Consider the following 22295-nt stretch of genomic DNA (forward strand, 5'->3'; position numbering starts at 1 on the left):
GAAAGATATGAAAAATACCAAGCCTGTATATTTTTAAATAGTGCAAAATAATTGGGTTTGAAGCAGGGCCAGAAATGGAGCTGGTTTGTAAGACCAGCTTTTTCCATCTTACTAAATGTAGTAGAACAGAAAGAATCATAGATATCAGTCCCCAACAATGCTACTTCATCACTAACTCTATACTGCAGTAACATTTCTCCACTAAGTTCTTTCATAAGCTGCATCTTGGTAAATGTTAGATTTCATTAAACATTGCCACCCACCAGCAAGAACAGTTTCATGTTACTATATATTCCTTTACTTTCAAAACAAGGACATGAAGATTTTTGTGCTTCAGTCCATGTTTTCCCCCTCCTCTGGCCCCCATCTTTCTTTGATAATAAATGTTTTTCACAAGTATAAAGTAAGTAGGTTTTTTTCTGCATTTTCCCCAGTTCTATGAACTTCATGGGCTAGGAGGGCTGTCCTCTTCGAGTTAACACTGCTCTTCTCAAAATCAAGCAGCAGGTGGTGCTGTAGGACCTGGTAGATTGCTCAGGGGAAAAACAAAACAATGGAGTACTTCGTTGTTCAGAACAGTGAGGTTATCTAGGCTTACTAAGGAAAAAAAAAAGGTGAAAATATACAAAATACAACCCCTAGGTGTGCTGTATATAGGCTGTTTCAGTAACAGCAAGTGTTGAGAGACATTTTCTACTGCAACTTCAAGATAATACTGCTTGGCAGAGCAATAAGTTGAACTGGTGATTCCAGGTATGCTTTAAACAAACAAGGTGATTATTAAAGGGAAATAAACTGGGAGATAGAACTGACTTTTCAATGTAGTTATGTAGAATTTTGTGTTTAGATGATGTAAACACGTTCTGTATTCAGGCAGCACAGACAGGTGGTTCAGGTAAACGTCAGCTCTTCAGTTTTGCTGAGTTTGAATGTAGAAGAGTTCTCTCTTCCCTGCAGCAGTTTAGGCTGGTGATCTTTGTGTCCACTCTGCAGAGGGAGCGTGTGTTCTCAAGGCTGAGGGAAAGTACTTTGGAAAGCAATAAAATTCTATTGCTCAAGTTACTTGATGTTACGAGGCACGAAGGTGCATGTTATCGATGCTTGATTCACATATGCTTTTCCAAGTGGGAAAGATGCCACAGCTCAGATTTCCTTTATGCACCCAAGAATTATAGTACAAAGGTGCTTCTTTACTGTCCTACCCACCCTTGAGCCATGGTAGCACCCAGCACCAGCAATGCAGGTAACTCTACTCTTGTCATTCTCTGCAGCCAGAGCTGTGCTGGGATTCCTTGTAAGACAGGAAAAGGCTGTCCAGGGGCCATTAAAAGCTGCACCTATTTTATCTTCCTCTGAAATGGAGGTAGTACCAGCGAGTGTCAGTTGATGTTCAAGTATGAAGGGGAACCTGAGCATCTCAGAAAATATTTCCATATGACCTTTCACCAGATAATAATTTGACTGGTTTTTTGTATTCACCTATTTGTTCATTCATCTGGTTGTCCTGATTTGTTATCATTCTAGTGTCAGCTAGTTCCGGGTACATTTATCTGTGTAATAGATAATTTCAGTTAAATATTACTTACTCTGTAGTATAAATAGTGTGGAACAACTGTTTCTGAGGCAGGCCCAGAAATGGAGATGGCTTGTAAGACAGTCATCTTCTTTCTATTAGTCTGTTCCAGCCTTGGAACAGATGAAGAATTTGCTCAGAATGTCATTGCCATTGCTGGACCTCTACCCAGAGAGTTGGTAAATCGATTCCATCTGCAGGACCAAGTCCTACCCAAGGAAGACCAAGGCCCTGCTGTGGCTGAAGCCCATGATTACCTGTGCCAACGAGGTCTGGTGGCAGCTGAGCTGCCCCAGTACTTCTCCCACCTTCATGAGAGCGGGGTGACGCATTACAAAGTCTTCCTGCCGTGGGCACGTCTTCTTCCAAAGGGGGATGCCAGGGAACCAGATGAAGCTCAAGTGCAGTGCTACCAGGAGCTCCTCCAGAGCATTGTTGTTGCAGACCTGAGGCCAGTGGTAGTCCTGCATGGCCAGCGTGTCCCTAGCGCTGTGGCCATGCAGGTCAGGGGTAGGAAACCCAGTGCTTTTGCTGACCTGTTTGCAGAATACGCGGAGTTCAGCTTCCGCACTTTGGGGGAGCTGGTGGATGTGTGGCTCACCTTCAGTGACCTGCCAGAGGTCCTTGAAAGCCTGCCCTATGATGAGCCCAGGTACCGAGCCCAGGCCCTAGCTGCTGCTCATGGAAGAGCTTACTCCATCTATCATGAGAAATACTCACTGGCAGGTAAGGAGGATGGCAGGAGGGTTGTTTTTTTTTATATCCACTATCCAGGGATGTGGTTGAGTCACCTTCCCTGGATGTGCTTAAAAAAAGGGCAGTTGAGGTACTTAGGGATATGGTTTAGTTTAGGACAGGAATGGTTGGGCTTGATGATCTTAAAGGTGTTTTCCAACCTGGTGATTCTGTGATCTTTATATGGCTTTTTCACAAGTATTCTGTGATGGGATTAAATTGTAACTGGTACATGCAATCTCTGTGTGAGTACACTTGTTGGTGCTCTCAGAATTACACAGAAACCCTTGAGTAACTAGTTCCCTTATATTACCAGCTTTATAATTTCTTGGAAATTGCATTTTACTTGGAATGATAGCCAAAATAGTTGAGGAGAATCATAGAATGGTCTGGGTTGGAAGGGATCCCAAGGATCATAGAGTTCCAACCCCACCCTACCACAGGCAGGGCCACCAACCTCCAGGCCTGGAGCTACACAAGGTTGCCCAGGGCCCCATCCAACCTGGCCTTGAAAAAATATGTATTTCTAAATGTATGTGTGCATATTTGTGTTTAATCTTAAGCATCAGGGAAAAGTATTAGATAGTTTCCAGTTACTTTGAGCATCAGAAACTAGCACTTCAACAACTGTAATATTTCTTCTATATGCTTTTTCTCTAATGACTGTTGTCCATGTGCTCTTAAAGACCAGCAGATGGTCCTGATGAGCTGCAATCTCATACTGTTCATCTACCAAACCTTAGATGTGTCGTGTAATAGAAGTGGGACTGAGACTTTGGCAGAATCTTTGATGCCAGCACAGTTTTCTCGTTTTTAAAGCCTTATTACTTATTTCAGTGGGTGGGATCTCTTTCATTAAGGCTTGGAATAGAGCTTTGGAGGTCCAGATCTAGCTGAAGAAACAGGTCAAATTCAGCCATCAAGCTTTCCACCAAAAAAGTGGAAATCCTTAAAAATGTATTGACAAAAATCCACTTAAAACCGATCATGGTTTAAAATTACATTTACCATTTAATTGAAGTGAAATTATTTTATTTAACTTTAAAAGTTAAATATACCCATAAGAGACAAAATATTTACTTTTCAGCTTAAAATGAAAACAAATTATCAGTTAAAAATGCTTTCAGATTGCTCAAATCCATTCTCGTTCTAGTTTTTTGTGTGTACAATGCCAAAGCCATAATAATCAAGCTATTTTGTAGATAATGTATTTTTGTGCATCTCTTCCCAACCCACAGAGGAAAGGAAAAACTTCCTGAAATGTACTTCAAACTGTGAAGAAACAAGTCTCCTGAGAGTTAATAATAGTGTGAGGAAGTCTGCAATATCCTTTGTTTGATTTGCCTCATTGCAGACACTAGGATTTTTAACTAATTAAATCTTAACTTCACAGAGCAAGAGAATTTTCACCTCTTCTATGATGGGTACCCAGGAATTTCCCTCTTGGGTCCGCCTTCTTTGAGCTTGGAATTCATCTGTCCCAGACAGAAAACCCACAGAGCTGGCTGAGTCACAGTTTTTCATATTTTTAATTAATTTGTAATTCCTGTGTTTGTCAGGAATACTTTGCTGCTCAGCTCACATCATCTGGTGACAGCCCTTAGAAGTGGCCCAACTTCCCTCCCACGTAACTTGTCCCCCCAGATGCCAGCATCCCAGCTTCTCAGCACCACCCAGCACAGGATGGATTTAAAAACCCAACCTCTGTAGACCCACCACGAAGGCATGAAAATTGAATCATACAATCATAGAATGGCATGGGTTGGAAGGGATCCCAAGGATCATAGAGCTCCAACCCCCCCTGCCACAGGCAGGGCCACCAACCTCCAGGCCTGGAGCTACACAAGGTTGCCCAGGGCCCCATCCAACCTGTCCTTGAACACCTCCTAATGAAGATATTACTTATAGTTATGCCTGGAGTGGAAAGGCACCCACTGGACAGCTGTGTGCAGATCCACCTCCCTGCCAGCAGCAGGGCTAGGATGTTTATGAGCTGTTAGGATAATACAAGGTTTATTGACAGAGAGACCTTAAACTCTGCCTTAGAATTTCTACCTTCTTCAACTCTTCCTTGAATTCACAGTGGGTATTCTAAACTCAGCAAACTAGGACACTGCCTGATGATCCATGTCTTAAAAAATTTCTTGACTGATTTTAAGATAACTGCAGTGAATTGAAATCTTTTGTTTGTCTTTATACAACCACTAGACTGCCTGTTCTTTTTTCTCCCGAAGGTGGAAAGCTGTCCATTGCTTTAGGAATGGATCATGGCTTGGATAAAGCTTCATCAGAATTTCTTTCAGCTTCTCTTCAGGTAACACCTTAATAGAAATTGTTTCCAAAATTATATAAATTTTATTTTATTTAGCTTGATTTTTATGTACAGGATCGAGTGGCTTGTTCCAAATTAAATAAATATTTTATAAGTTTAAAGAATTTTAGAACTGACCAGTTTGGTAAATTTTTACTTAGTTGATTGTTCTGATCACGTGAAGTTTGCTGATTACAAAAGTGGCTTCAGCATCCTTTCTTGGCTAGTAAGCACTGGTGAAGATAGATGGAGACATTTGCTTTCATAATCAGCAGTGTTGGCAATATGCATGCTTAGATGACAAAGTGTCTGTAAAAAGTTGTACCCATTGTTATTTTCTTTGCAAGACTACTTAATGCACCACCAGCAGAGATACTTTATTTTAAATTACTGTTATTAGAAAAACCACCTGCTTGTTATGTTAAAACACAGACTGAGCTGTGCTAAAAGCATTCCCCTTTCATGGGGGTGGCACAATGCAAGAACATAATCTCTACAAAGATGATGACATCCTTTCTGTAAAGACCAAACTCTCTGTTAGTTGTCTTCACCTAGAGGTTGTTGATGTAGGATACAGTGAACTAATGACAGGACAGCTTTTTTTCTGGTGTTCACAATCCTTCAAAATTTAGTAATTGGGTAAGTAATGTTGTAGGCATGACATTTCAAGATATAAGCAAGGTGTGGCTTGGAGGGTGTCTTGGTTTTCACTGGGATAGAGATAATTTCCTTCCTAGCAGCTGGTGTAGTGCTGTGTTTTGGATTTAAGATGAGAATGTTGATAGCACACTGATTTTTTTGTTTGTTGCTAAGTAGTGGTTGCACTAAACCAAGGACTTTTCAGCTTCTCACCTCAGCCCACCATCAAGGGGGCTTGAGATGCACAAAAGGCTGGGAGAAGATGCAGCTGGGACCGCTGGTCCAAACTGGTCGAAGGGATATGCCCTACCATATGGCATCATGCTCCATCTATGACTGAGGGGTGGGCTGGGAGGCAGGGCAGCTTAGGAACTTGCTGAGTATGGTGGTGAGCAGTTGTGCTGTGCATCACTTGGTTTGTATATTCTTTTAGTATTATAAATATGTTGTTATTCTCTTCATTCTCTGGCCTATTTCAGCCAACAGGTGTTACCTTTTTCTTTTTGATTCTCTCCCCCATCCCCCTGCAGAGCAGGGAGTGAGTGAAGGGCTGTCAGGTTGTTTCATCTTCCTGCTGGGTTAAACCACAACATAGGGAGAGCAGAGATGTTATGTTAGGTGAACTGGCTAAGCTAGAAGAAAACCTTGGACTGAAAAGTAAACTGAAAGCTTATCAGGCCTATTCCCTTGAACTTGGTAACTTCTAGTGCAGTAACACTTAGAGTTTGAAATGATGAAAGATTTCTGAAGTGGACTTTCCCCAAAGGATTATTCATAAGGCTTACCTAAACCATATAGTTGCAAAAGTTCCTCAGTTTGATAAATCATAGACATCCTTACTAATTAAAAAATCCCACTGCAAATCATTAATATTAAATTCATAAAATACTCCTAGAATTTCATTTAGCTGTTTACATTTTACTTTGTTTAGAAGGAGAGATACAAAATGCATCTTCCCATGCAATACCCAGTTTGTACTCACTATGTTGCCTGGGGCTCCCATACAGCTGTGTGGCTTCTCACTCAAGCAATGTATCTTTATCAAACATTTCATATTTTTATGTATTTTAATGCAATACTTGCAAGAAATACATTTTCCTCCTGGATAATTCTTTTCCTTTCCTTGTTTCCAGGAATCATTAGACTTTTTGTCTCTCAGCCTCCAGTACCGTTGTGGAAATGAAATGGATTTCTTCAGGAAATTGGATGAATTCCAGGTAGCAGCATTTACAGTGTTAAAATTATAGCAGCAGACAACAGACCATAAATAGAAGGGGAATTTCATGTTTCTTGATGCATGTCTGAACAGTTCTGGTTTGGTGTGAGAGCTCATAGAGCAACTACAATAGGAAACAGCTGCATAGTGCTCATTTCTCTGTTGTTATTCTGACTTAAAAACAGGTGTTTGAAAGTGCTGGAAAGGGTCACCTTGGTCAATGCTCGTTAATGTAGTAATGACTGGAATGGCATAATTTGTTTGTCCAGGACCAAAAAACCTTCTCTCTTATGTCCTAAGTGTTTGACAAGCTGTTAGGTTAATACTTGCACTATTTTATTCCAACATGGGATCTGCAGTGGTGCTACCAAGCTCCTCAAGTCCTCATCAGTAGAGGCACTGATAGAAATGTTAATGAAGATGAGCCTGTGAAAGCCTTAGGTCACATGGCAGCAACAATGTCACCATGCTCCAGGCTTGTACCTGATATTGAACCTTAATATCCATAAGACAAGACTCATCCAGTGACTGAGTAACAGAATAAGGAGCTATCCATGTGACTCACTGTCTTCAGAGTCCCAGCATGCTGCAGTTAGGCTAAAAATCTGGAGTGGGCAACAGATTGTTGCCAAGTAAGCTCTCAAAAAAGGACATAGTTCCTTGTGCCTTTTCAGTGACAGGTTGAATACTGAAGTTTCCTGGGGTTTACACTATGATTTGCATTGAGCCCTTTTCAGATCAGAGAAAAATAGTGGGTGGTATTGAAAGCCTACCCTGTTGATTTATGAATTTGGCTTTGAAGAACTGCATCACCAATTCTCAGTCTTCTAGGTATTTCCTAGTCTGTGTTAAAAGCAACAAATGCCAAGAACATGGCTTTACTAGCTGGCTGATGCTTCTTTTCATACAAGTCCCTGATTTCTGGTTTTGCAGAATTCCTGGAAGGACATAGAGATCTTGATTTTTAGCCTAGAATTCCTTGATTGTGGTTCCACAGAAGAGAATCCTTTCAAACCAGTAGCTGACGTTGTTGCAGGTGAGTGGCAGAAGAAAGAGGAGATTTTTGTTAACTAATCTCTGCATAGCACCAACTTTGTGACTGAGTCCATCACTTACCATTTGTTTGTTTTCAGCTCTTAATAAAGAAGAGACACGTACGATTGGGTATGATGTTAATCAGTTCTTGGACTTCTCACCATCTCATGTGTTAAGGTATGGGTTTTGTCCCTTAATTTAAATACTGTAATAAATCCATGTCCTCTAGAAATGTGTGTGCAGACAGACACAAGGAAGTTTTAGTGTCTGCTGTTAGCTGTGAAAGGACTGGAAAGGAATGCCTGCTGCTGAGCCCAGCCTGTTGCTGCTACAGGCAAGCCTCCATCCTACAGGCAGCATAATCTTCTTCCACTCTCTGATCCTTGGTTACCCAGGTCACACCTTCAAGCCAATAGTAACAGAAATGTTTTCCAAGCCTTCTGCTCTTTTCAAGAGCATAATAGTTTAAAATAAATAAATAATTAAGGAGAGGCTTTTGTGAGAGAGAAGACAGTTGGGCATATAGAAGTGTAGGAGGTGTCATTGCACAGGGACATGCTAAGAAGGGTTGGTTAGGTTTGGCTTATCCTATGGACACTTGTGAGAGATTTTGTAGCATGTGATAATGCTGCACACTGCAAGGGCTTTGTCTGCACCTGTGACCTAGCTGCAATGAATTATGAACTATGAGAATCTACCTCCAAAGTAGTGCATTAGATATGTAGCTCTTGAGCTGCTCTGCAGTTAGCTCATTGCACTCCACCCTCCTCTGCTAGGCTGTGGGTTGGATGGATCAGATGGCAAAGGAACTGTTCCCCTAAGTGCCTTATGCCACTTGAATGGGAAACAATTCTTTTATCCTCAGTGTTTGCAAGTTCTGTGGCACTGGCACCAACCTTGGAGACTAACTTCTTTTTGTTTTATTTCTAGGAAAACAGATACTCTACAAGAGTACTCAGATGCTGGTCCTGCCTCTCGCTCCTCCTATCAAACAGTCTGGGAAATGTTTGCCCAACAGGCTGAGTCAGAGAGGGATTCTTTTCTAGAAGATGTTTTTCCAAATGGTTTCCTCTGGGGCACATCCACAGGTGCCTTGAACATAGAAGGAGCTTGGGCAGAGGATGGGAAAGGAGAGAGCATCTGGGATCAGTTTGGGCATGCAGGTCATGTCTACATGAACCAAACTGCAGATGTGGCATGTGACAGCTACTACAAAACCAGCTATGACGTTTACCTCCTGAGGGGTCTTCATCCCCAGCTGTACAAATTTTCCATATCCTGGCCTAGAATTTTCCCTGATGGCACCAACAAGACCATCAACTCCAAGGGTGTTGATTATTACAACCAATTAATTAACGAGTTGTTGGACTCAAACATTGAGCCCATGATGACTCTGTTCCACTGGGACCTCCCACAAGCTCTCCAGGTCCTGGGTGGCTGGCAGAATGACAGTATCATAGATGCTTTTGTAAACTATGCTGACTTCTGCTTTGCCACTTTTGGGGATCGAGTCAAGTTATGGATTACCTTCCATGAGCCTTGGGTTATCAGCTATGCTGGCTATGGCACCGGAGAGCATCCTCCAGGAATTGCTGACCCAGGAATAGCATCTTACAAGGTAGGGACACAGGAATAACCAGGATCCTGCCACTGCCATTGTGGGGTTTTTTTTTCCTCTGATGGTTCCATACTTTTAACTGTGTTCAAGGGTAATGTGACCTCTGAGACAACTCTGTGCTTGTTGGGTTTATTATACATGCAAAAAAAATGGGGTAGTTGATGGGTGCTAGATGTCTGTCTTTGGCCCTGTGTGGAGTTGGACTTGATAATCCTTATGGGTCCCTTCCAACTCAGTGTATTCTATGACTCTATGGGTTTATTTTTCTATTCTGAAAGCTGGTATTGATGGATAGCCAGTGTCTTCTGCTTCATCCCAAACTGGCTATGATTAGTTGTTTTGTCAAGGTTTCCTCTTTTGGGTGAGATGACATTTTCACATGGCAGTAATCTCAATGCTTAAGAGCTTTTGTGTGGAGTTTTTGTGTCACGTGTTCCTGTGCTTTCTGGCTCTAGGTGGCTCACACAATTCTCAAGGCTCATGCCAAGGTCTGGCACCTGTATAACGATAAATACCGTTCTAAGCAAGATGGGAAGGTGGGCGTGGTGCTGAACTCGGATTGGGCTGAGCCCAAGACTCCAACCAACGCCGAGGACGTGAGAGCATCTGAGAGGTACCTGCAGTTCATGCTCGGCTGGTTTGCTCACCCTATATTTGTTAATGGTGATTACCCAGATATCCTGAAGGCTCAGATCCAGGAAGTAAACCAGCAGTGCCCCTCAACAGTTGTACAGCTGCCTGTGTTTGGAGAAGAGGAGAAGTCCTGGGTGAAAGGGACTGCAGATTTTTTTGGTCTTTCCCATTACACTTCCCACCTGGTCAGCGCTGGGGCTAATGAGACGTGCGCGTCCAGCTACGAGAGCATCGGGAACTTCTCTGTGCAGGCAGATCCTTCTTGGCCACAAACTGCCTCTTCTGGGATCCACGTGGTCCCTTGGGGATTAAGAAGGCTGCTGAAGTTTGTGTCCCAGGAATACACAGGGACAAATGTTCCAATTTACATAGCAGGAAATGGTATGCCCACAGAAGACGGAGGGGATCCTCTTAACGACACTCTGCGAGTAGACTATTTCCGCCGCTACATTAATGAGGCTCTAAAAGGTATGGAGACATTTTACTCTGTGTTTTAAAACAATGGCAGCTGGTTACTCTATCACCTTCCATGGTGATTAATTTTAAAACATCACCACTTGTGGAGTGATGTGAGGTCAGTATGGATCTCTCCATTCTGTTTAGAGATGGGAACAGGTTTTTCACATGTATCCTGGACCTTAATAGCCCGTCCCTCTGTGAGAACAGTGTTTATATACTTCAGCTACCCTGTAGATGATTTGCCTGCAGGCAGGCTCTTGCCTACAGAGATCTCACAGATTAGGACTGAACAATGTCTTTACTGATTAAGCAGATCTAATTGACAGCATCCTGTACTATCTCAGGTTAGAATTTTTAGGGAGGTATTTCTCTCTTTCTCAATTGTTTTGAGCAAGGTTCAAGTTACACCTGCATCTTTGCAAACTGCTTATCAAGTGATGTAAAACTAATATTAGTGACCGAAGCTCTGGATACATATAAAGGTTTGAGATTTCAAACAGAGATTGGACTGATGCTCTGTTGAGATACACAAAACGATACTGTAGGGAAAACATCATTAAGTGTTCTGTATTAAATATGTTGGTCATCAGTCTACAGCACCTGATTTTCATGACCTAGTTCTCAACATACTGATAGAACTGTTCAAAGGTTTAAAACTATTAGCATTGCTGTTATGCCTCAGCAGAAGTACAGATGGACTGCATATGGGAAGTGAACTTCTCTGGAATGAGAGAGATTTAGTGCTGCTTTTTTGTAGGATGAGGAAGGATGCTGGACTTGCCTCAGCTGGTATTGAATATGCTGTTGCACTAAAACAAACTCTCTTTGCTCAGGGAAGATAGGCAAGCACTAAATACATGTAATGATTCAGTTTAACTGTGGTGTTAAACCTGAAAGGGCACCACATACCTAAACTGGTGACTTGTGCTTGAAAACAAGAACCCAGGGAAAGGGATAACAGTGGCATCAGTGCTCTGTACTTAAATATCAATTGACTAATATTTCTTCTCTGATGCCTTTTCACCACTAAGCATTTGGCCAGCTCCTGTTACAGTGCTGACAGCTTTACTTGCCAGATACTCTGGGTGGGTTTCTTTTTTGCCTAAAAGACCATTTGTAGATGTTTGGCTTATCACACTGATACCCTCAGTTGTGGTGCTTATATTGTTCTGTGTTCAGAAAATGTTCAAATGATCAACAGTATCTCCTACTGTTTCTTTGACAGCGGTAAAAGTAGATGAAGTCAATGTTCAGTCATATATTGCTCGATCCCTGGTTGATGGCTTTGAAGGCCCAGAGGGGTACAGCCTAAAATTTGGGCTACATCATGTGAATTTTGAAGATAGCAACAGACAAAGGACTCCCAAGGAATCAGCTTATTTCTATTCCAGTGTTATTGACAACAATGGTTTCCCATCAAAAGCCTCGGGCAGATCCCCTGTGCCAGTAATGTTTGACCTACCCATGCCATCAAAGTTGCCAAATTTACCAGCATCTGAAGTTCCCTCCAAGGCAAAGGTTGTCTGGCAGAAGTTTTCATCTCAAACAGACTTTGAAAGGGACATGTACTTTTATGGGACGTTCACAGAGAACTTTACATGGGGTGTGTCTTCCTCTGCCTACCAGATAGAGGGAGGTTGGAATGCAGATGGCAAAGGACCCAGCATTTGGGATGATTTCACCCATGGCCCAGGGAATATACAGAATGGTGATACTGGAGATATAGCTTGTGACAGCTACAACAAGGTGGAGGAAGATATTTACCTGCTGAGAGCCTTAGGGGTAAAGAACTATCGTTTCTCCCTGTCCTGGTCTCGAATTTTCCCCACCGGAAGGAGCGACTCAGTAAACAGCCATGGAGTTGACTACTATAACCGTCTGATTGATGGACTGGTGGCAAACAGCATCGTACCAATTGTCACTCTCTACCACTGGGACCTGCCACAAGCTCTCCAGGAAGTCGGTGGCTGGGAGAGCAGTGAGCTGATTGACCTATTTAATAGTTTTGCAGACTTCTGTTTCAAGACCTTTGGGGACAGGGTGAAGTTCTGGATTACCTTCAACGAGCCCCAGGTCATTGCCTGGGTTGGCTATGGCACTGGGGAGTTCCCACCCAACGTCAAGGATCCTGGCAGTGCTCCCTACAAGGTTGCCCACATCTTACTGAAAGCTCATGCCAAGGTCTACCACACCTATGATGACAAATACAGAGCGACCCAGGGAGGGGTCATTGCTCTGTGCCCCAACATCGACTGGGTCGAGCCGAAGACACCAAGTAACCCCAGGGACATAGAAGCTGCAGACAGATACCTGCAGTTTCTGGTGGGGTGGTTTGCACACCCAATTTTCAAAAATGGGGACTACCCTGAGGTCATGAAGTGGAAAGTTGGGAACAGGAGTGAGCTCCAGAACCTGCCATCCTCTCGGCTACCCGTTTTCACAGAGGAGGAGAGCAATTACATCAGGGGCACAGCAGATGTTTTCTGCTTCAACAGCTACAGCTCCAAAATCGTCACCCACACAACGACCCAACTGAATCCCCCTTCTTATGAGTATGACCGGGAAGTCTCAGAAGAGGTTGACAGCTCCTGGCCTTCCTCAGCAATTCCTGGCCAGCAGGCTGTGGCCTGGGGGCTGAGGAGGGTATTGAACTGGATCAAAGAAGAATATGGAAATCCCCCAATATACATAATGGAGAATGGGGTGGGGATAAAGACTGCATCAGATGTTGATGACAATAGCAGGATATTTTACTACAAAACATACATCGATGAAGCTTTGAAAGGTACCAGTGTTTGCTTGTGTTCTGGTGGTGGTATGTGGTTTCCCCCTAGATTTCTGGTTCTTTTCTTCCTCTGAGGGCTGTTTTTTAAAAGCAATTTGTATGTAAATATTCTAAAAGCAATGTAAACATAATGTTTGTTTTTATGATCGCCATACATGGCCATTTCTACTCTGTGTCCTCCAGCTGTGAAGAGTCCCTTGTAGTCTTAGTCTGTCCTCCAGCTGTGAAGAGTCCCTTGTAGTCTTAGTTGTCCAGCACCAACTTGATGAAGCTGGAAGCATATATGTGCTTGCATGTGAATACCTTGTGATTCATTTCATGTGGGATCATGTGACTGATGCTCTTCCCTTTGTTCCTGGTCTTTCAGCTTACAAGTTGGATGGTGTTGATCTGAGAGGATACAACGCTTGGTCCTTTATGGATAACTTTGAATGGTTGTTTGGTTATGACCCAAGATTTGGATTGCACCAGGTTGATTTCAACAATCCCAACAGGCCAAGAACCCCAAAGCGCTCCGCTGTGTACTATGCAGAAATCATCCGCAACAATGGCATCCCACTTGCAAAAGGAGATGAATTTTTATATGGAGAGTTTCCAGAGAACTTCTGGTGGAGCACAGCAACTTCAGCATATCAGGTTAGAAAACTGAGGCAGGCTCTTAAAGTATCTGAGGACAGCAAATTCATTTTGGATGAGGACAGCAAATTCATTTTGGATGAGAGGCTACAGCATTTGTAGCATTGGGTTTTACCATAATTGAGGACTGCTGTAAAAGGGGTGTGTAAGGGCATGGTTATACCACAGGAATTGACTGTTCTGTGACGTTGTGCTGTGCTAATATGTCTTACCTTGAGGCCCAAGAGGTCTTAGTATGTTTGGCACAGCAAAAGCATTGCTATTTTTAGTCCTAAACTGGTAAGTCAAAATACTGTGTGGTGCCACAATGACTAACAACAGGCTGACTTCATTTCTAGGCCAAGACCTAAATTTGGGGTTTGCTAACAATTTCCCCCCCACCCCAATCTTCAATTACAGATTGAGGGAGCATGGAGAGCAGATGGGAAAGGACTTAGCATTTGGGACCAATACTCTCACACTCCCTTGAGGATCAGCAATGATGACAATGGAGATGTAGCTTGTGACAGCTACCACAGGATTGAGGAGGACGTGGCAATGCTGAAAAGCCTCAAGGTGTCTCACTATCGCTTTTCAGTCTCCTGGCCCCGTGTTCTCCCAGATGGAACCACCAAATTCATCAATGAGAAGGGACTGAACTACTATGAGAGGCTTGTTGATGCTCTTCTGGCAGCCAACATTATGCCTCAGGTAACTAAAACCAGTAACTTAGCGGTTAAAAAACCCAGCAGAACCCAAGTGTGATGCTCAGAGCACGTGTGTGTGTGTGTGTGTGTGTGTGTGTGCGTTCATCCATGCCCTCCTTCACAAAGAAATTGCTTTTCATCATGTTCTGTGAGGAAACATGGGCTGCATAAGCATATGAACTGGGAATATAGTGGTATGTTAGAAATTACTACTGAGAAAGATCACAGTAACCTTCTTGTTGGCCATTTCCAATTACCTTCTCATCATTCATGTGCTTGGAAGTGGATTCCACAAGGACCTACGCAGTGATCTTTCCAGAGACTGAGGTGAGGCTGACCAACCTGTACTGTAGTTCCCAGCATCCTCTTTCTTGTCTTTACTGGGGATGGGTATAATGTTATTCTTCTCACAGGAGTCCCAAAACTCCACTGCTGAGCATGGTGTGTCACATCTAATGCACAGTGACCACTGCATCAGTCAGCTCTTTCAGCACCCTTGAGTCAATCATCTGACCTGTCCCCATAGACTTGGGCACATTTAGCTTGCTTCTGCTGTTGGCTTCCCGCTGCTGGCTGTCCCTGCCCTCCCCAAACCATGCTGGCACACGTAGGCAGTACACATGGCTGCACCAAATGCCACGTACATGTGCCTGCACACCGTACAGGGGCAATCCAGGAGTATCTAGACAGGCATCAGATCACACCTGAGCAAACCAGTGCCTTCATGGCATTGCTCTGGACTGGTCCTACAGATGTACCAGCCCAAACAGGTGTTCTGTTGGACTGTGTTTCGCCTGAGAGTGAACAGGCACAGCAGTTCCTCACCAACAAGTTCTTGCTATCGCAAGGTTGTGGTGGTTTTTGGTAAAAGCTTCATCTTCAAGTTTGAGTCATGTCCCCCATGTCCTGAAAAACCTGAAACACTGGCAAAAAGGTATTTTGTATGGGTGCATGTGTGATTGCTACAAACTCAAACACTGTTAGGAACAGGTAGCTGCAGATCAAAGCAGTTTGTTTATGTTCATAACTAACGCTGGGTTACTGTCCTTATTTCCAAAAGTAAGGGTGACTGGTTAAGTCCTTTTTCTTCTTGTCTTTCCCCACAGATAACTCTCTATCACTGGGACCTCCCACAGGCACTGCAGAATGTTGGTGGGTGGGAGAACGATACTATAGTTCAGAGGTTCAAGGAATATGCTGACGTCCTTTTCAGTAAGCTGGGAGATAAAGTGAAATTCTGGATAACCTTCAATGAACCCTACAACTCGGCATACTTGGGCTATGGCGTTGGCACAGCTGCTCCAGGTAAGACTGCTGGGCATAACCTTGGAGCCCTCACAGCACTGTAGACACAGCTGTTTCCTGCTTCAGCAGAGTAGATGCTAGGGGTTTGCAAAGGTAGAGCAAGGAAGGAAGACGGTGTGGTGGGGATAAATGGGGTTTGGACTGCTGTGGTGCAGTGAACAGGACCTTCTTTCAGTTTGCCTGTCCCCTCCAAGACCCATCTTCCTACCACTCCTCTAACATACTCAGCAGCTTCCACATTCCACTTGCTGCCTGGAGCAGAGGTGCTGGGTCAGAGGGCTGGGGGAGCACCAAGCTCAACTGTAGGGTAGAAGCCAGGGAAGAGGAGGGATGGGAGCTGAGCACACAATTTTCTGCTCACCAGGCTGGCAGCCCTTGTGTAAGAGCTCCACCATCCCATGTTCTGCTGGAGCGGGGAAGAAGGGGCAATGCTGTGTCCTGCTCAGCCTGCCCACTGCAGCTATGCCTTCAGCTGTGCTGGCTGGACCCAAGGGCACCAGGTGCTGCACTCACTCATTTCCCAGTGGGGCAGGTCCAGGAATTCACCCAGGAAGCAGTTGATGAGGAAGCTGGGTATTCCTCCTCCTCCTCTCCTCCTCTGCCTGTGCTCTCACTGTGTCTCTGCAGGCATCTCCAGTCGGCCAGGGCGAGCCGCCTACGTGGTGGGGCACAACTTGATCAGGGCCCATGCAGAAGCCTGGCACCTCTACAATGAGACCTACAGGCCCAAGCAAGGAGGGTTAATCTCCATCACCCTCAACTCTGACTGGGCAATGCCAAGGAACCCATACAACCAGGAGGACGTCGACGCTGCCAGGCGATACCTGGAGGTACAGAGCTCTCCCTGCTGCTCCTGGGTTTGGTGGTGGTGGTACCCCTTCTCTGGGTGCTGGGGGTGCCCAGAACCTAGGTGACTATCTCACTGAAAGAAAAGGATGAGCCAGTGGCATCAGTGCAAGGAAATGTGTCACTTCTGGTGGCTGATCAAGTATTCCACAGAAACAAGACAAGAAATAAGCTTACTGCATTTACTGCTGTTGCACAGGCAGCCCTGGGTATCTCCACATGCCTGTCCATTACAAATTCAGGTACTATTAGAAAGCAGCACACGAAGGAGGAGTGGTGCAGTCCCTTGTTTTGCTACATAACTGATCATTCTCCCTTGTTTCCTGGCTTAGTTCTTCCTAGGTTGGTTTGCTCACCCCATTTTCAAAAATGGTGACTATAACGAGGTTATGAAGAAGAGGATTCGGGAGCGCAGCCTGGCTCAGGGCCTGAACCAGTCCCGGTAAGAGCCCAGGCTCATTGGCTGCTTTTGGTTTACTTGCTGTGCTGAGACCTGCTTTTCTGATAGAAGGACTGAATTTCAATGATTCTATTGCAGTGTTGCTGTAAAAAAATCTTACTGTATCCTCCCAGAAAAACCCCGCTGTGTATTTTGTCTGTTCCTTCTCTTATAAACTAAATTCATTAATATAATGTATTTTGGGGAAATCAATTAGCAGCTCAGAGAGATCGAGTAAATGCTCTGCCTCACACACAGTGCTTTACCTGACAGCCATGGTAAATGGAGGGTAACTTTTCTTAAAACTATGGACTGAACTTGAGCCCTGAGAACTCATTAGTGCTTCTGAATTACAGGTCGTCTTCTCCATTCTCATTAATTATGTTATTGTAGTAGCAGTGGCTCGTCATGGATGTTTTTCCCTTTCTTGGCACTTGGAAGGAAAAAAGCATTTTAATGGGGTATATTCGATCTAGGACTATTCCTGATCATGTCCCTGTGTGATTTAGTCCAGGTGATCCTGCTCTGGCAGGGGTGGGGGTTGGATGATGTTTTGAAGTCCCTTCCAACGCCTAACATTCTATGATTCCTTTGTGAAAATGTGGAGGACCACTTACTTGTTTTGAAATGAGGGAGATGGAGGGTTGGTTGCTGCTCTGCAGCAAAGTCAAGTCTCCTCAAGGTTCAAGTCACATTTTTCTACATGCCTAAAACACGTTCTTTGGCACTTTTTCCCTGACAGATAACTTGTCTCTGGTAGTTGCTGCCATTATTAAGAGAGCAGTGACATGTGTTGCTTTACGAGGTAACGTGCCCCAGCATCTCAAGCTGGGGAAGAAGTTCTGTCCTCAATCTAAGGCTGCACACTCTCAAGCATCCCCAAACTGCCAGGAGCACTGGCTGCATTTCCAGCAGGGCTTGCCTAGGGACCTAAGCCCCAGGAGAACTTTCTTCCTTGTCTGGCTAAGAGCTGAACCCTCGCTCCTTGTTCCAGGGTACCCTGGATATCCCTGTCTCCACTTCTGAGTAGACTGAGTAGGGCTGCAGATCCCAAAGGGGGCTGTTGCCCTCTGCGGGGGGGGGGGGGGGGGTGGGGCTCCCTTTTGAAGGGAACCAAGCACTTGTGTGTTAAATGGTAGAGCCTAGTTCCCAGTTACCCTGGGTTCTCCTAGGTTCCTCCAGAAGGATCGTGGTCCCTCCTCTTCTACCAGGGATACCAGCAGTACACATGGAGCGTGCTCAAAGTGTGGCTTTTGTGGAGAGAGTGCCAAAGTGTTCACTGGTTCCTGTGCAGCAGGCAGAGTTGATATGACAATGCAGTGTCAGCCTCTGCCAGGACCTGCTGCTGCCACTCAGAGAAGAGTGAGCTCTTGTAGCAGATGCTGCTGTGAAGCACATCTTAGCACAGGGGCTGGCTGCACCTTCAGTGTGTGCAAGCAGGAGGACAGTGTTTTGAGGGGGCTTGTGCCAGCTCCCCTGAGCAGGGACAGGACCCCATCCCAGGTGTCCCCTCCTAGAAGGCATCAGTTCATGCTTCCCTCTGTCAGAGCTGGGACAGGTCACACACAAATACTGCAGCTCTGAGTCCCCACAGAGGGGTGGTGAGCACACAACTGACATGATTGTCACCAGTTCTTCCCAACACAGTCCTGACTGGACAAACACTGTTTCTTGTCTTAGAAAGCAGGGTGACAGTCAAACTTCTTTGACCATGAGCAGGACCTCTAGCCATCAGGTGTCCCTTCTCTGGTCAGTGAAAGACCAGGCTTTTCCTCTCTTTGAGAATATTAGAGCAAGCAGCATAGTCTAGCAAGAAAAGGACTGGGGGGGGTGGGGAGGTGGTGGTGGTGGAAGCAAAAGAAGGGGATGTCCTGAGGAGATTTGTGTTTTGAGGGGTTTATGCTGTTCTCTGTTTCCTCTTGCAGACTTCCAGAATTTACTGAGAGTGAGAAGCAGAGGATTAAAGGCACATATGACTACTTTGGGCTAAATCATTATACCTCAGTTCTAGTCTACAACCTGAACTACCCGATTGAGGCTCAGTCCTATGAGACCGATAGGTAAGAGCTCAATGTAAATAATTAGCCAAGTAAAATATGGACATCTGGAGCCTGGGCCAACTGAGCCATGTAAACTGATAGCAAATAAAGCCATGAGGCAGATGTTTTAACCTGTTACAAACAATACTAGGGGGGAAAAAAAAACCCCAAACAGTACCTGTGGTGCTGACAAAAGCCCAGCAACAGCCCCTTTTTACAGACTTGATGCTAAACATGAATACTTAGAACAAAGCAAATTAGAGGGTCTACTGAAGGAAGGAATATGTGCTTCTGAGTCTCCCAATTGTTTTGGATCAGCTGTAAATAGTATTTATGGTATTTTCTGCCCCAATCTGCAGTATGAACTGCTAGATTATCCTGGTTCATGGCTGCTGCTCCAGTTGCAGTGAACAGCTTTTATCCCTCAGGACACTGGGTAAATATAAGGTCAAAGCTAACTCACTTCATGGTTAGCAATATGCAAACCAAGATATTTAGATACTAATTTGTTTCCCCAGCTTCAGAACCTGAATGATACTAGTTGTTCTGATAAGAACTAAGATAATGGTGGGACACCCATGGAGGTGAACATGGGCTGTTTCCTGAAACGTTTCCACAGAGAATTTATGAAGTTCTTCTAACTTCCCTTTGCTGGGGTGTCCCAGCACAGCAGTTTAGCCCTGGGGAGCAACACCAGGCTCAATCTTGCATTCCTGTACACAGGTAAATGGCAATTCTGTGTGCTCAGGCAGTGTCCCCTACACTGATCAGCAGAGATGGTGTCAAAGTACAACAGTTTGGAGCTTTGAGGTACCAGGCACAGCAGCATGGAGTTGGGACTGCTTCCTTGACCAGCCTGTCTTCCTCCACAGGGGTGTTGCTGTCATGTCAGACCGCATCTGGCTGAACTCTGGTTCCTTCTGGCTGAAGGTGGCACCCTTTGGTTTCCGAAAGCTCCTGAAATGGATAAAGGAAGAGTACAACAACCCTCCCATTTATGTGACCGAAAATGGGGTCTCAGAAAGGGGAGCCATAAATCTCAATGACACTTGGCGAATACATTACTATCAGAGCTACATTAACGAAGCACTGAAAGGTAGGAATTATTTACATCTGAGCACCTCTGGAGAGCAGCAGTGTCTTGCCACAAGAGCAACTTGTATAATGAAGGCTGTAAGGAGCTGAAATACCACTACCGTAACAGTTGGAAGCTGCACACCCCCATGGGTTTAGCCTGTGCCTGTTTCTGAGAGCCTTTGGGTTTAGGAGAAACTGTCTTTGCAGGGAAAGGTGATCAAAGGAAGAGCAAACCCTGGGTTGGATAGGCTCACTGCAGCCTCCCTGTGTATCTGCAGGGATGTGCAGGATATGGCAGGAAAAGGTGACACTAACTTGACACCTTAACTCTTAGACATTACAAATACCTGTTCTAACTTCTAGTTTGACTACTGCAGTGTCTAAAAACTGCATCTTTAAAAAAACCCCACCACAAACCCAAAACAAAAGACCTAACTGGTTTGGGGTGGAGTTTTGTTTCAATTCCAGCAGTGACCAAGGGAAGGGCTGGAGCTGCCAGCCAGCTGTTCAGAAGAGCTTGTTTACTGCCTCTCAGCAGCGAGGGTCCTGCAACCACTTGGTTAAGCAGTAGTTGCATGTCAATGGCTTTTCTTCTCTGTCACTAAACCTTTGCTTGCCAGACAAAAGCTTTGGTATTTTTGGAGCAGATGAAAGCAGCCTGCAGTGCTGGCAGGCTGACTGAGCTACCCTCGGTTGCCCATGAGGTGGCATCTGAACTACCTTACAGCATCCGAGCTAAGGCAGCGTGTGTGAGAGGTGGGGATGGGGAGAGTGCCTCCAAGGCCAGTGTGGCAACAACCCTCTAGAAACAACCCTGCAACGTCTGTGCTGCTGCTGGCCTGGCAGCATTGCCTCCTGTCACCCAGCTGCACAACTAACCTGTTCTCTCTGTTCCTTGTAACAGCTGTTGTGCTTGACGGCGTCGACGTACGAGGCTACACCGCGTGGTCGCTGATGGACAACTTTGAGTGGGCAGTGGGCTTTGATGAAAGGTTTGGGTTCTTTAACGTGAATTTCACAGACACCAGCTTGCCCCGGCAGCCCAAGGCCTCTGCCAAGTATTACACACAGATCGTAAACTGCAACGGGTTTCCAGACCCAGCAAAGGGCCCACATCCCTGTCTGGAGGTGGAAGGTAAGCGATGCAGCGGGAATTGCACTGCTGCATGAAACTGAATCTGACCCCAGAAGGTTTCCATCATCTATACCACCACCATCATTTCTGTAGGACTCTTTAAGGGCCCCAGCAGCACTCTGGCTAATCATTTTGTAATGACCAAAGACAATCAGCCATGGGGAATTATGTCACTTCCTTCATGCAGAACCAGAACGACGACTCAGTTTTGTGCAACAGCACCTCACTCTGTGCCTGTCTCAAAAACCCAGCAAAACAAGTTATTCCCTTCTACTGCCCAGGATGTGCTCCAAGCCACACACATCCTGCGTGCCCACATCACTATTTCTAAACCATTTTTAACACTTTATAGGAACCTGTGTTTTGTGTAATCCTTTGAAAACACTGTTGTGTTCTCTGAACACCAGACAGCAACCACTTTGGGGGGGTGGTAGTCTTAAATCATTTTTAGCTGCCAGACAATACTCACCTACTCACTGCTCCTGAGTCCCAAGTTACACTGCAAGCTTGGTTGTGAGCCAAAATTGTGTCAGTCACCAATCCCAAAGAATTACAGCCAGGGCAGGAGCAATGAATAGCTGAAAGCCTTGCAGCAGCAGGAAGCAGTGATGTGCACATGGGTGAGAGTTCACTCCAGGCTCTGTACTAATACTTTCCTATTGTTTTCCCAGGGCCAGAGACCACACCAGGAGCAGCTGGCATCGTGCACTTTCTGGGATTAGACCTGACATCACACAGTGCTGAGATAGGCCTGTACGTGCTCTTTGCTCTCTCTGTAGTTGGAGTATTGGCCTTGGCTCTGTTCGCCTACAAGTATGGAAAATTAGCCAAAAGATCCAAGAAACCATCAGACATTGCACTTAGTAAAATGTAATGTTTCTGCTTGCTAAGTGTTTGGTTTGGTCTTTATGAAAAAGGCTACAGCAGCAGGGAGAAGCACCTGCTTGTACTGCTGCAAGTTTTTCTTTTCTCCCCAGGCATTAATGAGTTGATTTCTCAAAGACAAAAGTCAAATTGCTTGTTCCTAATCTGGTAAGGATTCTGAACTTGAACTTATACCTATTCTTGCTTCATCATCTGCACTTGGATGAGGCAGGACTCTTTAAAGGGTCCAAGAGCAGTCTCTAG

General features: G+C 44.9%; 1 protein-coding gene across 1 annotated transcript; it reads left to right on the forward strand.

Moving 5' to 3' along the window:
• Window positions 1-1635: 1635 nt before the first annotated feature.
• LCT (lactase) lies at window positions 1636-22041 on the forward strand (the record flags this gene model as incomplete). Its single annotated transcript, XM_084265666.1, has 17 exons — window positions 1636-2299; window positions 4543-4622; window positions 6392-6475; window positions 7408-7510; window positions 7608-7686; window positions 8440-9127; window positions 9583-10228; window positions 11445-13004; window positions 13372-13640; window positions 14040-14330; window positions 15433-15631; window positions 16259-16461; window positions 16810-16919; window positions 18842-18976; window positions 19828-20051; window positions 20937-21167; window positions 21839-22041. 17 exons carry the CDS (start codon window positions 1636-1638, stop codon window positions 22039-22041), a joined length of 5769 nt encoding a protein of 1922 aa, XP_084121792.1.
• Window positions 22042-22295: the final 254 nt, after the last annotated feature.

This window comes from Gallinula chloropus (assembly GCF_964237585.1).
Source record: "Gallinula chloropus genome assembly, chromosome: 5".
Lineage (NCBI taxonomy): Eukaryota > Metazoa > Chordata > Aves > Gruiformes > Rallidae > Gallinula > Gallinula chloropus.